Genomic DNA, 17,524 nt, shown 5'->3' with positions numbered 1-17,524 from the left:
GGTGTTGACTCGGCCTCCAAATTCCCCAGATCTCAATCCGATCCAGCGTCTGTGGAACATTCTGGAAAAAAAAAACTCCATGGAGGCCCCATGTCACAACTTACAGGGCTTAAAGGATCTGCTGCTAACGTGTTGGTGCCAGATACAACAACACGCCTTCAGAGGTCTTGTAGAGTCCATGCCTCGAAGGGTCAGACCTGTTTTGGTGGCACAAGGTGGAACTATACAATATTAGGCAGGTGGTTTTAATGCTATAGCTGATCGGTGTATATTACACAAGGTAATATGTGAAAGCCCATGTTTTGTTATTGCTTATACAGAACAAATGGCAGTGCTTCGAGTGAGCTCTATTTGTGCCTTTGTGGCATTTTTATTTCCTTTTCAAATTGCAGTTCCGATTTAGTAATGACATAAAGTCATTAAGTGCATCAATGAACTACGGATGAGATAATAGTCTATTATAATTACTCTAATTATCTACTAAACATCAACAGCTGTACACTGGACCATTTAAGTAAAGTGCAAGAAAAGCAGAATATCATGGTCTGTAGCTCTCAGTTCTCAAAGTGGGGTCTGTGATGGATATCCAGGGAGTTCGTGACTGTGTTGCGTTTCTGAAATCACATTACAGTCTGCTAGTATTATTGTTTTTATGGTCATTATGTAATTAGCATTATCATCAGGCTAACTGACAGCTCGGCTGAAGGGAAAGGGATTCGTCTGCAACTCGATAACTAGAACTCGAATATAAATAAACGTGTGATTTTACCTGCGGTGCTACACTGTGCTTCAAACCTACATGTGAGTGAGTGTAGCATTTAGGAATAAAAAGCTCCAATAATAATGGCTCGTATAAATGAACATGGTGGTGCGTGCAGTGTTTGCTCTGTCATTCTTAAAATGAAAGCTGTGCTGTGATCATAGGGGGTTCCTTGGAAATTCTGTTACTCTACAAAAAGTCTGAGATCCCTTGGACTATAGAGTGTGTATAGATTATTTACTAAACATCTGCAGCCATACATTGTTGACGTGTTGTTTAAATTCAGTTGATAGGTTGCTTCAGGATAGTCCCAGTTTGTGTCTGCAGTGAACTATCCAAATAAAGTGTTACTGAACTTCTTAACACCAGAAACAACAAAGTCTGATGAAGCCTGAGCGATTTCTCTCTCTGATATATATGCAAACAGACAGACAGACAGAGACAGACGGAGACAGACAGACAGGCAGGCAGACAGGCAGGCAGGCAAGCAGGTAGATAGAAAGACAGTCTGGTAGACAGACGGACATGCAGGTAGGCAGACGGAGACCGACAGACACTAAGACATACAGACACACTGACAGGAAGACAGACAGAGAGATAGACAGACAGCCAGACAGGAAGACAGACAGGCAGACAGACAGACCAACAAGAAGACAGACAGATAGGAAGTCAGACAGACAGACAGACAGGAAGAAAGACAGACAGGCAAACAGACAGGGAGATAGATAGACAGACAGACAGACATACAGACAGATAGATAAATAGATAGATAGATAGATAGATAGATAGATAGACAGATAGATAGATAGACAGACAGACAGACAGATAAATAGATAGATAGATAGATAGATAGATAGATAGATAGATAGATAGATAGACAGACAGATAGACAGACAGGAAGATGGACAGACAGGCAGGCAGAGAGACAAAGACAGACAGGTAGATAACAGACAGACAGACAGACAGATAGATAGATAGATAGACAGACAGACAGACAGACAGACAGACAGACAGACAGGAAGATAGACAGACAGGCAGGCAGAGAGACAGAAAGACAGACAGACAGGTAGACAGAGACAAAGACAGACAGACAGACAGAGCCAGGGTGACGCTGTAATCTATTTCAAAAGAAGAAGCTAAAAAATATGGAGTGCAGTTCACAAAGTTTAGATAAATGATAGACAGACAGACAGATAAGACGTTTGGCTCTGTAACACACAAAAACAAACTGCACTCACTACATTCATAAAGATTCTGCACTTCGATCTGCTGCCATCTGGTGGAAAGAAAAAAAACCCCAGCTCATGACAATGACAGCAGAAATCAATAAAGTAGATTTGCTACACCTGACTTCATTTCACGATCCAGAATCACGGTTTAACTTTATCTAATACACACTAACGCAAATGATGCTTTTATGATTATCATCATCTTTTAACCAAGAGTTTAACGTAACACGCAGTCCCTGGCGAACGTTTCGGCTAAGAGATGTCGTGCACTGTCCTCACACGACACAGGAGAGTTACGGTACGGCTCCGCGCCGCGCTTTATTTCGATTCCGAAAAGATCACCTGTCGTCTGCGCACGCTGAATAATCTGCCTAGTACAAACTGTTCCGCGGTCAGCCAGACTGTATCTCCGCTGATGTGTGTAGTGCAGCAGGTTGTGGGGTTTGGGAACAAGTTGCACAGTAGGTGTTATAGTAATAGCACCGAGGCACATCCCATCACCAGGAAGTTTAAATGAATTATGTGTAGGATTTTTTCTTTTTTTTTTCCCCCTGCTCGCTGAAGCTACTAGCAGAACGTTAACAGTATACGCATTTCAGATTTTCTTTTCAAAAATATTCCAGCGTACAAAAACAAAAACAACAACAACCCCAGCCATACGTGTTCATCAAGCTCAGCTTTAGTGAAGGATGAGATGCTTCAGTTACATCACGAATAAAATCAGGTCTTTTCCCACATTTTCAAGTCTTTGTTCGAAAAGAAGTGCACTAGAAAGTGCCGTCCATGTAGTGCACTAACAGTGTAAAGAGGCATTTTCTCCAGGCAGAGAACACAAGGTCCGAAGTGTTAGTGTGACACGGTTATATTATAACAATGAATTCACATTCACATTCATTCACAGTCCATCCGCTCTATAGTGCAAGCGTTAACGTAGAACAGAGTCATTTACAGCAGGTGCCTACACATATCATAACAAAATGATAACAGTTTGGGGAAAAACCAAGATATTTTCCAATATGTACTGTACTGTACTGGTATCTACTGGCGTTAATGTCGAGATTCCTGTTCGTAGTTCAGGACTTCCCAAAAGTACTGAAACTCATTATGAAATGTCATGTAAGTATGGAATAAAACACTAGGGGGTGTGCTGTAACAGGAAAGTAATCCACGATGGGGTAATGTTTATTTTCCCATAACAGCATGCCTGAAATGTTTTATTCCTCTTATACCACAGCGATATGATTTAAAAACGATACAAAAACGGTACTTCTTGAATCCATGTCTAGTTATGTGGAATGTCCCTGAAACAAGAAACCGGTTGGTTCCTGTTATCACGTATGCAGCTAGAAACCGTTCCCTCGCTCACCAGGCGTTTTTCACTTAAGACAGAAAACGCAGCTTTCATCACGTTAAAACGTGATGTTAGTGCTTTACAAAGGGCTGACACTGGAGACTCCTTCCTTCCGTGAGTAGTTGTTACTATAGAAACAATAACAAAATGGAAGACGCGAATCAACGTACTTATGAGTTACAAACTTGTGAGTTACCTTGCAGCGGGAACTACTATCTGAACCACTGTTATAGAAACTGAATCCGCACCTTCTGACCAATCAGCTTCAAGAACTACACAAGCGCTGTGGTATAAACTCTATTTAATGTGTACGAAACGTCTACATGCTTTGGGGAAAACATAATGGCCCTCATATCGTTATTCGCTTAAACATGACTTTCATAATGATCAGTTTAGATCAAACATAATGAGCTACGAGGCTAATGTAAATTGTACACATTTCATTTCTGGCCTCGGATATTCACGCTCCTCTCTGATTGGTGGAAAAGCACGTAGGAGTTTTAGTTATCGAAATGTGTTCTGAGAGCAGAAAGGGACTAGCTGCCTAACTAAACCAATCACGGTACTTTCTGCTCAGAGAAGACGTTCGGATGAATAAAGCTCCTAATTGCCGTGGAAACGTGGTCACATGACCCTGGCTCAGACCTCCGCTATAGAGTCAATAGGCTCGACCTGTGGTTCAGTGGGAGGAGTGGAAGCTTCCTCTACCGGCTGAGGAAGAGGTTCACGTGCAGCCGCGGGTACCATCACCTCCTCCAGCACCTCCACCTGCTTTAAAACAAGTTATGAGGATTAACGTGAATACGTGTCAAGAGTAACAAAAAAGAACAAAAAAATGAGTCTGGACCTTAAACTAGTCCTACCATCTTAATCTACATCAGTATCTGAAACGTGCTCATTTTAATCCGAGCCTGCTAATTTAATAGCACCACATGTGCTACTATTAATTCTAGTGTGATAATTGTAGCCCTGATGTGCTAATCTTTGAACTAATCATGGTCCTAATATGCTAATATTCATGCTAACATTATCTTTAAAGTAATCAAATTAACCCAAACATGCTCATCTTAATCATACCTGGCTAATTTCACTCTCTCATTTTATCAGTCCTAGAATGCTAATCTTAGTCATAATGTGCTAATAAATATGTTATTTATGATCATAATATAGTAATCTTTGTCACAATGTACTAATCACGGGACAAACATTGGTTAATATTAGCTTTACGGAACTGACATCAGCTAATATTACCCTGAAAGAGCTAATCTTTGTCCAAATTTGCTAATCACGGACCTAAGCTATGCTTTAGATGCTTTACTGAGTATTAATGTTACAGTGGCACAAAAACAGATTGTTCTTCTATATTCTATATGTCTATCTATATTTTCTTCTATATTTTCTTCTATAAGGTCTTTTTTTTAAGTTTTATTTTGACCAGTCAGAATAGTAACAGAGGCTATAAAAGAGATCTAATGGTACATCTGAATAAAGCTCAGCATGACGCAATAGCTTCAATCATGTGAGTTTATAGACTGTAACCTCAGGAGTTTAAAGACCAGATCGATTGTTCTGAGGTGCTGTTGGGTTTCTGTACCTGAAAAGGTGCGACCTCTGGCTGAGGTGGAGCTGCACGAGCTGGGGGACCTTCAACGCGCTGAACCACTCCAGGCAGCTGGAGAGCAAGAGAACAGTAACCTTTAGTTCATAAACAACACAAACATGGACTTTAAATATCACATACAAGCCATTTAATGCTTTTTCCAATTGTATTTATACTTCATCTTTTACTTTATCCCCGTGTAATCTATTACAATACTTTTTATTATTATTACACTACATTTTTATCAGTCCATTTAGTATAAATAGTATAGATAGTAGTAGTATTAATAGTAGCAATATTAGTAGGAGTATTGATTGCATTAGTAGAAGTAGCAGCAGTATTAATAGTAGTATTGAGTGTATTCGTAGTAGTAGTATTAATAGTAGCAGTATTTGTAGTAATTTTAATAGTATTATTAGTAGTAGTATTGATAGTATTATTAGTAGTAGTATTGATTATATTAGTAATATTAATAGTAGCAGTATTTGTAGTAGCATTGATAATATTATTATTAATAGTATTGATCGTATTAGTATTATTAATAGTAGCAGTATGTGTAGTAATATTGATAGTATTAATAGTATTGATTGTATTAGTAATATTAATAGTAGCAGTATTTGTAGTAGTATTGATAGTATTATTAGTAGTAGTATTGATCGCATTAGTATTATTAATAGTAGCAGTATGTGTAGTAGTATTGATAGTATTACTAGTATTGATCGTATTAGTATTATTAATAGTAGCAGTATTTGTAGTAGTATTGATAGTATTACTAGTATTGATCGTATTAGTATTATTAATAGTAGCAGTATGTGTAGTAATATTGATAGTATTACTAGTATTGATCGTATTAGTATTATTAATAGTAGCAGTATGTGTAGTAGTATTGATAGTATTACTAGTATTGATCGTATTAGTATTATTAATAGTAGCAGTATGTGTAGTAATATTGATAGTATTAATAGTATTGATTGTATTAGTAATATTAATAGTAGCAGTATTTGTAGTAGTATTGATAGTATTATTAGTAGTAGTATTGATCGCATTAGTATTATTAATAGTAGCAGTATGTGTAGTAGTATTGATAGTATTACTAGTATTGATCGTATTAGTATTATTAATAGTAGCAGTATTTGTAGTAGTATTGATAGTATTACTAGTATTGATCGTATTAGTATTATTAATAGTAGCAGTATGTGTAGTAGTATTGATAGCATTACTAGTATTGATCGTATTAGTATTATTAATAGTAGCAGTATGTGTAGTAATATTGATAGTATTACTAGTATTGATCGTATTAGTATTATTAATAGTAGCAGTATTTGTAGTAGTATTGATAGTATTACTAGTATTGATCGTATTAGTATTATTAATAGTAGCAGTATGTGTAGTACTATTGATAGCATTACTAGTATTGATCGTATTAGTATTATTAATAGTAGCAGTATGTGTAGTAGTATTGATAGCATTACTAGTGTTGATCGTATTAGTATTATTAATAGTAGCAGTATGTGTAGTAATATTGATAGTATTAATAGTATTGATCGCATTAGTATTATTAATAGTAGCAGTATGTGTAGTAATATTGATAGTATTAATAGTATTGATCGCATTAGTATTATTAATAGTAGCAGTATGTGTAGTAATATTGATAGTATTATTAGTATTGATTGTATTAGTATTATTAATAGTAGCAGTATGTGTAGTAATATTGATAGTATTATTAGTATTGATTGTATTAGTATTATTAATAGTAGCAGTATGTGTAGTAATATTGATAGTATTACTAGTATTGATCGTATTAGTATTATTAATAGTAGCAGTATGTGTAGTAATATTGATAGTATTATTAGTATTGATCGTATTAGTATTATTAATAGTAGCAGTATGTGTAGTAATATTGATAGTATTAATAGTATTGATCGCATTAGTATTATTAATAGTAGCAGTATGTGTAGTAATATTGATAGTATTATTAGTATTGATTGTATTAGTATTATTAATAGTAGCAGTATGTGTAGTAATATTGATAGTATTAATAGTATTGATTGCATTAGTATTATTAATAGTAGCAGTATGTGTAGTAATATTGATAGTATTATTAGTATTGATTGTATTAGTATTATTAATAGTAGCAGTATGTGTAGTAATATTGATAGTATTATTAGTATTGATTATATTAGTATTATTAATAGTAGCAGTATTTGTAGTAGTATTGATAATATTATTATTACTAGTATTGATTGTATTAGTATTATTAATAGTAGCAGTATGTGTAGTAATATTGATAGTATTAATAGTATTGATTGCATTAGTATTATTAATAGTAGCAGTATGTGTAGTAATATTGATAGTATTATTAGTATTGATTGTATTAGTATTATTAATAGTAGCAGTATGTGTAGTAATATTGATAGTATTATTAGTATTGATTATATTAGTATTATTAATAGTAGCAGTATTTGTAGTAGTATTGATAATATTATTATTACTAGTATTGATTGTATTAGTATTATTAATAGTAGCAGTATGTGTAGTAATATTGATAGTATTAATAGTATTGATTGCATTAGTATTATTAATAGTAGCAGTATGTGTAGTAATATTGATAGTATTATTAGTATTGATTGTATTAGTATTATTAATAGTAGCAGTATGTGTAGTAATATTGATAGTATTATTAGTATTGATTGTATTAGTATTATTAATAGTAGCAGTATGTGTAGTAATATTGATAGTATTAATAGTATTGATTGCATTAGTATTATTAATAGTAGCAGTATGTGTAGTAATATTGATAGTATTACTAGTATTGATCGTATTAGTATTATTAATAGTAGCAGTATGTGTAGTAATATTGATAGTATTATTAGTATTGATCGTATTAGTATTATTAATAGTAGCAGTATGTGTAGTAATATTGATAGTATTAATAGTATTGATCGCATTAGTATTATTAATAGTAGCAGTATGTGTAGTAATATTGATAGTATTATTAGTATTGATCGTATTAGTATTATTAATAGTAGCAGTATGTGTAGTAATATTGATAGTATTAATAGTATTGATTGCATTAGTATTATTAATAGTAGCAGTATGTGTAGTAATATTGATAGTATTAATAGTATTGATCGCATTAGTATTATTAATAGTAGCAGTATGTGTAGTAATATTGATAGTATTACTAGTATTGATCGTATTAGTATTATTAATAGTAGCAGTATGTGTAGTAATATTGATAGTATTATTAGTATTGATCGTATTAGTATTATTAATAGTAGCAGTATGTGTAGTAATATTGATAGTATTAATAGTATTGATCGCATTAGTATTATTAATAGTAGCAGTATGTGTAGTAATATTGATAGTATTATTAGTATTGATTGCATTAGTATTATTAATAGTAGCAGTATGTGTAGTAATATTGATAGTATTATTAGTATTGATTGTATTAGTATTATTAATAGTAGCAGTATGTGTAGTAATATTGATAGTATTATTAGTATTGATTATATTAGTATTATTAATAGTAGCAGTATTTGTAGTAGTATTGATAATATTATTATTACTAGTATTGATTGTATTAGTATTATTAATAGTAGCAGTATGTGTAGTAATATTGATAGTATTAATAGTATTGATTGCATTAGTATTATTAATAGTAGCAGTATGTGTAGTAATATTGATAGTATTATTAGTATTGATTGTATTAGTATTATTAATAGTAGCAGTATGTGTAGTAATATTGATAGTATTATTAGTATTGATTATATTAGTATTATTAATAGTAGCAGTATTTGTAGTAGTATTGATAATATTATTATTACTAGTATTGATTGTATTAGTATTATTAATAGTAGCAGTATGTGTAGTAATATTGATAGTATTAATAGTATTGATTGCATTAGTATTATTAATAGTAGCAGTATGTGTAGTAATATTGATAGTATTATTAGTATTGATTGTATTAGTATTATTAATTGTAGCAGTATGTGTAGTAATATTGATAGTATTAATAGTATTGATTGTATTAGTATTATTAATAGTAGCAGTATGTGTAGTAATATTGATAGTATTATTAGTATTGATTGTATTAGTATTATTAATAGTAGCAGTATGTGTAGTAATATTGATAGTATTAATAGTATTGATTGCATTAGTATTATTAATAGTAGCAGTATGTGTAGTAATATTGATAGTATTATTAGTATTGATTGTATTAGTATTATTAATAGTAGCAGTATGTGTAGTAATATTGATAGTATTAATAGTATTGATTGCATTAGTATTATTAATAGTAGCAGTATGTGTAGTAATATTGATAGTATTATTAGTATTGATTATATTAGTATTATTAATAGTAGCAGTATTTGTAGTAGTATTGATAATATTATTATTACTAGTATTGATTGTATTAGTATTATTAATAGTAGCAGTATGTGTAGTAATATTGATAGTATTACTAGTATTGATTGTATTAGTATTATTAATAGTAGCAGTATGTGTAGTAATATTGATAGTATTAATAGTATTGATTGCATTAGTATTATTAATAGTAGCAGTATGTGTAGTAATATTGATAGTATTAATAGTATTGATTGCATTAGTATTATTAATAGTAGCAGTATGTGTAGTAATATTGATAGTATTATTAGTATTGATTATATTAGTATTATTAATAGTAGCAGTATTTGTAGTAGTATTGATAATATTATTATTACTAGTATTGATTGTATTAGTATTATTAATAGTAGCAGTATGTGTAGTAATATTGATAGTATTACTAGTATTGATTGTATTAGTATTATTAATAGTAGCAGTATTGAGTAGCAGTACTAGTGTAGACAGTGGACATTGTTACTAGGAACTATTACAGAAATCCTGACATAGATTATGAGTATTATGATTATTGTTGTTATTGTTGTTATTGTTGCTGTTGTTGTTCAGGCTGTGATGTGCACTTCATTATGTTTCATTTACAAACCACACTAACATGCAGGCCTCCTTTAGCCAGAACACTGAGTCCAAACAGAATGGTGACGATGCAGATGGTCAGCTCCACCACCAGGAACAGCACCAACGTAGCCAACAAGCCGTCAATCAAGAGCTAAACCCCGCCCACAAGCAGAGACAACAGAGCAAGCATCGGGAGTAAGTACTCAGTCAGAATGCTCAGTAACTACACAAACATATCACAGCCTATAAAATTTGGGGTTTTTTTTGTTTTGTTTAATTTTTCCCAAAGCACTAGAAAACAATACAATTCAAAACACTGTCCAAAGTGCAAAATGAACAGCAAATTATAATTCCAATGAAGAGACTGGTGAAGCAAAAAAAAACAAAAAAAAACAACAACAACCATGATACTCTGAGGTGCCAAAGGTGCACTAGAAGCACTGATGCAACTCAACAATAAACTGTGCTCAGAAATTTACACTAAATAACTGCATCATGTGAATTAACTGCACATTCGCTTAACTTTTCTATCGAAGCAACTCCATGCATTACAGAACCTCAAGCACAAGAGCGAGTGTTACTTACTTTACAGGTTCTTTCGATCGTATATGTGCATTTCTTGAAACAATATTGTTGCTTTGGGAAAGCAGACACAAAAGACAAAGCTGGGTTCAATTTAGCAGAAGACCAAAAACATTCAACTTCAACCTCTAAACTCTAGCTGTGTCCAAAACCTGAGTAATCAATACAAACTGTTACAGTTTTTTTTTTGTTTGTTTGTTTGTTTGTTTGTTTTTAATTGCGTGTCAAACTGCTCTCTCCAAAAATCTGTACCAAGTGCAAACATGTAGTCTTTTTTTAATCTTTTCTTTGGCCTAAATGTGATACAGATATCATTTTTAACTGAACACATCAACAACAGATTGAATTCGTATCCAATCAGCATTCATATATAAGCGCTAGACATAGGTCCGATACGTGGGCACGTGAGGAATTTACCTGTATATATATATATATTCTTCACATTGCATGCACGTAACATTAGCGGGCCTGTCGCGGCGGCCGAATGGAATCGTCTTTGTGACGAAAGCTTGTGCTGTCAGTTCACTCACTTTATCACAAATACAGTAACAGAAGATCTTGCAACGAATCACACACATGACATTATTCCTTTGGAAAAGCATGCGCAGATCGTTTTTACCGCTCGGTTCACATTAACGACCGATACATATCCCTTACAAACGCGAATGTGAACCGCTGCGAAAGAAAGAGAACGGAAAATGACCTTTCAAAAAAAGCATCAAATAAAACATGTATGCACAACACAATGTAGAGACCCAGTGACAGCATGTAACGCTGTCATAAAAACAACAACAACAACAAAAAAAACATTTTTTACAATGAATTGAATTCAATAATGGCATTGTATTAGAAGCAAAAGAAGAAAATATAGCCTAGTTATTAACCTCGAACTATCCGTATACACACTGTGGCCACTTTATTAGGTACACATACATGCACGTGCACTTGAGCACGTAGAAATGTTTCCTCAGAGCAGAAATGACCCGAGCGGTTCGGATCAATCCATATCTGCTGTGAGAATACACTGAAATAAGTACAAAAAACTCCCATGCGCAGGTCTATAATTACTTGTATTCTTGTACGATGTGTTTGTACACCGCTACTCTGTCTAACAACAGAAATAAACCACCATCGGACCACCACGGAGCACAATTCATTTCTGATTTTGGGCTACAAAGCACATTTGCATGCCTGGACTTGCCTTTGATTGGTGCCTATAAAGCTTCTATCCAAAGAGTTACCAAGAAACAATAACAATAACATATAACGTTCTAGCAGTACACACAATAGCGATACTAGTGTGTGCTAGCCTTGACATTTTTTTCCTCTAAAACATTGTGTGCTCGTAAACTCGCCTTAGGCCTAACCAGGACGCACGTCAGAAACGCTACTGAGTGAATCGCTTAACAGAATCAAAGCTTCAAGTGTCGAGTCATATGAAAAGACAAATGATTTCAATGTCTGTGGGGATTATGGGATTAGGAGGGGTTTACGTTAGACTATCATTATTTTCTGCATTAGTTCATGTTAGAAAAGCACAAGCAGCAGCATGTTGACAACGTAACAGAGCGAGCTATCACCTGTATTAATTAACGTTTGTGAAATTGCTTCGTTAATGTACCGTCACTGACGAATGTTTTATTCAAACATGACTAAAAATAGGTCCAAAGGTCTTTATAGTTGTGTAAGTCTTATTTACAATGTGTGTGAGCACTGAAACTTTCGCTTTTCCAGACTTGAAGAGAGATACACCAAGAGATACACCATATAGACTAAAGTATGTGCTCGTGTGTGTGTGTTTGTGCGCACCTGACCATCACACCCACACTTGGCCGTCCTTGTGAAGCATCTCGTTCCAGGTTTATTCCCCTTTCGCTGTTATAACGCGCTCCATTCGCTCTTCCGGGAAGGATTTCCACTAGATTTTGGGGCGTGGCTGTGGGGAGCCACAAGAGCTCCCCACAGCGAAATGAGGACAGGTGATGATGAGGACAGGTGCTGATGTTGGGATGTCGAGGAGACTCCAGTTCCAGTTCATCCCAAAGGTGTTCAGTGGGGCTGAGGTCAGGGATCTGTGCAGGACACTCCAGATCTTCCACCTTCTTCTAACCTTAACACTTAACACACCGCGTCTTCATGGAGCTCGCTTTGTGTACAGGCGCATCCTCATGCTGGAACAGGTTCGCACCTCTTAGTTCCGGAGAAAGGAAACTGTAACGCTACAGCACACAGAGACTTGTGTGCTTCCAACGTTGTGGTAACAGACTGGGGATGAACCACATACGGGTGTGACGGTCAGGCGTCCACAAACTTCCCAGTATTCCATTCCATTCCACTGCATAACCTCATATCCCTATGTACAAGCATCTCATCGGAATCTCATCTCGCTACACATCTCCATGATCAGGCTGCACTTTCGGGAAAAACCATGTAACCGAACAAAGCGTCAACGAATCATATCACAGAATGAATCGAACGATTCACCGAGTCACTCAAAAATTTCATGTCTTATCTGTATCTATATACATATACATATACATATATATATATATATATATATATATATCCCTGCTTATCAGGCATCTTACACACACTGTGTGTTTTTATGCTACAATTATACACCTACAGTTAATATTTTCTAGCTCTAGCTTCCTAGTTCTAGCGTTGACTGGTGTTTGTCTTGTCTGCCCGTGTCCTAACCCCAACCATGAACACTGACTATTTCACACCTTACTTAACGTTACTATGACTTTATAATGACCGGAAAGACAACGCTCTCACAGAGCTTTACTAGAGCCATGTAAAAAAAAAAAAAAAAAAAAAACATTCATATAAACTCAGTCTATGCCTGAATGCGTCAGCTTGGTACATGTCTTACTGCCAAATTCGTTTTGCACTTTGGTACAGTCCTTTGAAATATCATCCGTGCAGTCTTTTAAAAATGAAAAACTGTAACAGAACACAGAAGGCACTTTTCCACACTTATACATAAAAACAATTTTTTACTCATTCGGATTAAATGCCTATTACGTTTTCTTTATTACGAGCATGCACAGCAGTCTCGATTCCAGCCATCACAAGCTCTGGATCTGGTACAGTTGAACTGAAGGACGTAACGCGGTGTATCCCGTCAACCTAGAAGTCTTTTGTGTCCAGCGGCGGCTTTTACACCGCGGACGTAGCTGACAGCAGCTTGAAATCGAGACAGCGTGCAATGGAAGGGACGCTCGTGAATCTGATGTGCAAATAAGTGCTTTTGGGTTATTAATAATAATCTAAACTACACGCATGCAGATGCCTTGATGAAGATGTTACCATGGCGATATTCCTATTAGCTGTGTTATTTGCTCATGCGGATAGAAATGCATCCCAGGCTTGTTAGTCATTGACTGGAAATTGTGTGTGTGTGTGTGTGTTGATGTGTTAGTGTGTTAGTGTATTAGTGTGTATGTGTGTGTGTGTGTGTTACCACAGCGTAGATCTCCAGTCTCCTGCAGTGCTCGCAGTGATACGAGTCCTGTCTGTAGGGAAGGTGGCGAGACAGGAGGCCCAGAGCGGCCACGGCGAACGCAGCACTCACAAGGTGAACGGCCAGCGTCGTCTTTACCTGCACACACACACACACACACACACACACACACACACACACACGGAGGGGAAAGGTTTACCAGGGTTTACCATGGCACCAAACATGCCACAAAATGTTTTAACTGGAAACACAGACCATGGGATCATTATTTTATTTTTTATTTTTTGCCTTCCACACAACACACTCTCCCATACAAAAGGAATTTCTTTATATACATATTTTTTGTTTCAAATCATTATTTGTTACATTTTGACACTGACTCACCCAGAAAAGAGAAGGGAACCTCCCAGCATGGATCAGGACTGAACCGGAGGCAAGAATCTACAGAAACAGAGTTTTAGAGATTTATCACAGAAACAAACAACACAATTGGCACCCTGTCCAGGGTGTACCCCACCTTGTGCCCCATGCTCCCTGGGATAGGCTCCGGGTTCCCCGTGACCCTGAAGGATAAGCGGTATAGAAGACGGATGGATGGACAAACAATACAAATCTATATACAGTATAAACGATGTAAATAGAGTATTTGTGATAACACCCAGCATTACCTTCAGATCTCAGCTAGTAATCTAATCTAATACACCAAATATGTTAGCTTTTGTTATTAAAACTGCCCACTGTCTGTCTAGAAATGTATACAACTCCTAGTGGGTTCAACTTAACCACAGGAAACCGTGTAATTATCAGCGGGTTGCTGCAGGAGAAGTAGAATAAAATACTCATGTACGTGTTATCATAGGAAAATGAACAACCTTGGGGGTGAGAACGATTTCATGGTGGAAGAAAACCGAGCTAACCTGTTAAGTTAGTTGCTGGGACGACGGTTGCTGCGATGGCCTCGGGACTGCGATTACCACATTCAGTTCTGCACTCAGGTCTCCTTTAGTGAACAGTGGACTAGTTCAACAAACAGACTTCATATAAAACCATCATGAACTTTCTTTTACTCTCACACTATCCGTCGTTACCCAGATGAGGACGGGATCCCTTCTGAGTCCGGTTCCTCTCAAGGTTTCTTCCTCATATCATCTTAGGGAGTTTTTCATCAACACCATCTCGCTCAATAGTGATAAATCCACACACTTAAAATCCGTATCCTGTGTTTATATGTTTCTGTAAAGCTGCTTTGAGACAATGTCCATCGTTAAACGCACCATACAAATAAAACTGAATTGAATTGAAACCACACTATGACACATCGTGATTAAAAATGATTCGCTTGTGTCATTTTTTAATACCCTAATACTTGATCACGCCTTCCCTTGCTTTAACAGTGAATAACAGCTCCACTCCTGTTCCTTAAGGACTTCAACAGCGTCTCGAGACGCTTCCTGTCGATTTTAGTCCACATTTCTACTGACAGGGTACAATTTCTCCAGCTCTAAGAACCACAAAACCAATGGACAAAGCTTCTTTCCACATGCATTCAGACTTACAAACACTGAATTGTCTTTGCAAACATGATGACCCTGTCACTGACAGCGTTGTGTTCTATGTTCAAGATGCAATAACTAGTAAATGGTCTGCACTTATAGAGCGCTTTTATCCAAAGCGCTTTACACTGTGTCTCATTCACCCATTCACACACACACACACACTCACACACCAGTGGTAGCAGAGCTGCCATGCAAGGCCTCGCCCAAGGACACTTCGGTATGTGGAGTCACGTGGGCCGGGAATCGAACCGCCAACCCTACGATTAGTGGACAACCCGCTCTACCACCTGATCCACAGCCGCCCCTAGTGCTGTGTTTAAAGTGCGTCCAGACTCCTCTAGAAGATAATTGTTCCGGTTGGTCATTTATGCCGTGCTTTATTACCAACTCAAATTCGTATATATTGCCCACATCAATTCAGAGCAAAAGCGCAGCGTCCATGTCCTCGTCTTTGTAATCTTATTATAATGTGTAAAGTCTATACGCACAATCAGAGCTCAGCAACCGAGTCAAAGTCTGTATTCTCCGAATAAAGCAATAAACTGTAGCCTGTGTTGGTGTGTAACCTGCATTTGACATCTTTTATTGACCTGATTTGGGGGTGATTTTTATTTTTAAGGCAAGTCAGAGTGTAGCCGTGTCTTTATCCTCGTCGAACACGACTTCATCCTGGAACGTGAGAGTGTCACTGTCGTGTTCTGGACCACAAACCGGACAACAGACTGAGCGCCGGCTTTTACGCTATGACTTTCGTCGAGATGTGCACAAACCATTGACATTTAGCGCTGGGATTCACCTGCACGACGATCACGACCACTACGATGAGGTCGGGGGTGAAGTGAACTTCGTAGTAGATCTGAAGCACGGAGACGCTCAGGCACAGCAACAAAACCGCGATGATGATCTGGATCGACTGAAATGCAGAACAGAAGAAATTCGTTTCAGAACATCTAGAAAGCTCTAGACCCGTCATTCGCCCAACACAAAGCAGAGCCGCGGAAAAAAAATCGCATTGGACGATCACGACTCATGCTTTGAGATCGGATAGCTGTATTTTTCCGGACGTGTAATTAAACCTCATCAGTCTCAGATCATCGCCTTTGCTTTTGTTCGGTATAAATTTCGCTACGTGTGTTCATTTCTCCTGTGCGTGACCTTCTGAGTGGAGGCACTCACCCCTAAAGCTTTCGGTTCCACCTTCTGGAAAGTCTTCACCTGTCTGGTGGTCAGGCTGGCCGTAGGCTGAGCCGGGACTTGACTCTCAATCCCCATGCTGTTATTGGTTATTATGAAGAAAACAAAACCCTCTCAGAGTGGCACGTACAGGGCCTTAAAAAAAGAAAATGAAGGTGAGAAGGACAGAGATGGAAGGAGATGAGGACAGATGGAGAGAAGTAATTGTATACCAACAACATGCATAATTAGGAATGTTTTACAGCTCAGAAATTACTGTAATATTTGACGGTGTTTTTCTTACTGCTTATTTATTTTACACAAAATACATGAACACAAAGAAACGGCCATGTTCATATCTGTTTATGTTCTCGTTTCCAAATACAGCCTCAAGGACACACCCACTCAGAGCTGCTCTCATTTCCATATATGGCCTGAAGGACACACCTACTCAGACACACTCATTTCCGTAAACAAGCTGAAGGACACTCCTACTCAGACACACTCATTTCCGTAAACAGGCTGAAGGACACTCCTACTCAGACACACTCATTTCCGTAAACAGGCTGAAGGACACTCCTACTCAGACACACTCATTTCCGTAAACAGGCTGAAGGACACTCCTACTCAGACACACTCATTTCCCAGCCCACTCTCATTTTCATATACGAACTCCACACACCCACTCTTATTTTCACATATGAACTCAAGGACATGCCCACTCTCGTTTTCACATATAAACACAAGGACACGCCCACTCTCGTTTTCACATATGAACTCAAGGACACGCCCACTCTCGTTTTCACATATGAACTCAAGGACACGCCCACTCTCGTTTTCACATATGA

At 36.5% G+C, this 17,524-nt stretch overlaps 1 protein-coding gene across 1 annotated transcript in view; it reads right to left on the bottom strand.

Annotated features, from left to right (window-relative positions):
* Window positions 1–2,044: 2,044 nt before the first annotated feature.
* si:dkey-81h8.1 (uncharacterized protein LOC100034657 homolog) overlaps window positions 2,045–17,524 on the bottom strand; it is a 17,151-nt gene continuing 1,671 nt past the window's right edge. The window contains exons 2-7 of the mRNA XM_053638678.1: window positions 16,680–16,832; window positions 16,300–16,416; window positions 14,332–14,388; window positions 13,948–14,085; window positions 4,935–5,012; window positions 2,045–4,111 (exon numbers count right to left, since the gene is read on the bottom strand). Coding sequence (XP_053494653.1) covers window positions 3,980–4,111; window positions 4,935–5,012; window positions 13,948–14,085; window positions 14,332–14,388; window positions 16,300–16,416; window positions 16,680–16,775 — 618 coding nt within the window. The 5' untranslated portion in view covers window positions 16,776–16,832 and the 3' untranslated portion in view covers window positions 2,045–3,979. The remainder of the gene's footprint in view (window positions 4,112–4,934; window positions 5,013–13,947; window positions 14,086–14,331; window positions 14,389–16,299; window positions 16,417–16,679; window positions 16,833–17,524) is intronic.

The sequence above is a fragment of the Ictalurus furcatus genome, chromosome 12 (assembly GCF_023375685.1).
Source record: "Ictalurus furcatus strain D&B chromosome 12, Billie_1.0, whole genome shotgun sequence".
In the NCBI taxonomy this organism is placed as follows: Eukaryota; Metazoa; Chordata; class Actinopteri; order Siluriformes; family Ictaluridae; genus Ictalurus; species Ictalurus furcatus.
Note: the sequence above shows the minus strand (reverse complement) of the source record. Positions and strands in the feature narration are given on the sequence as shown.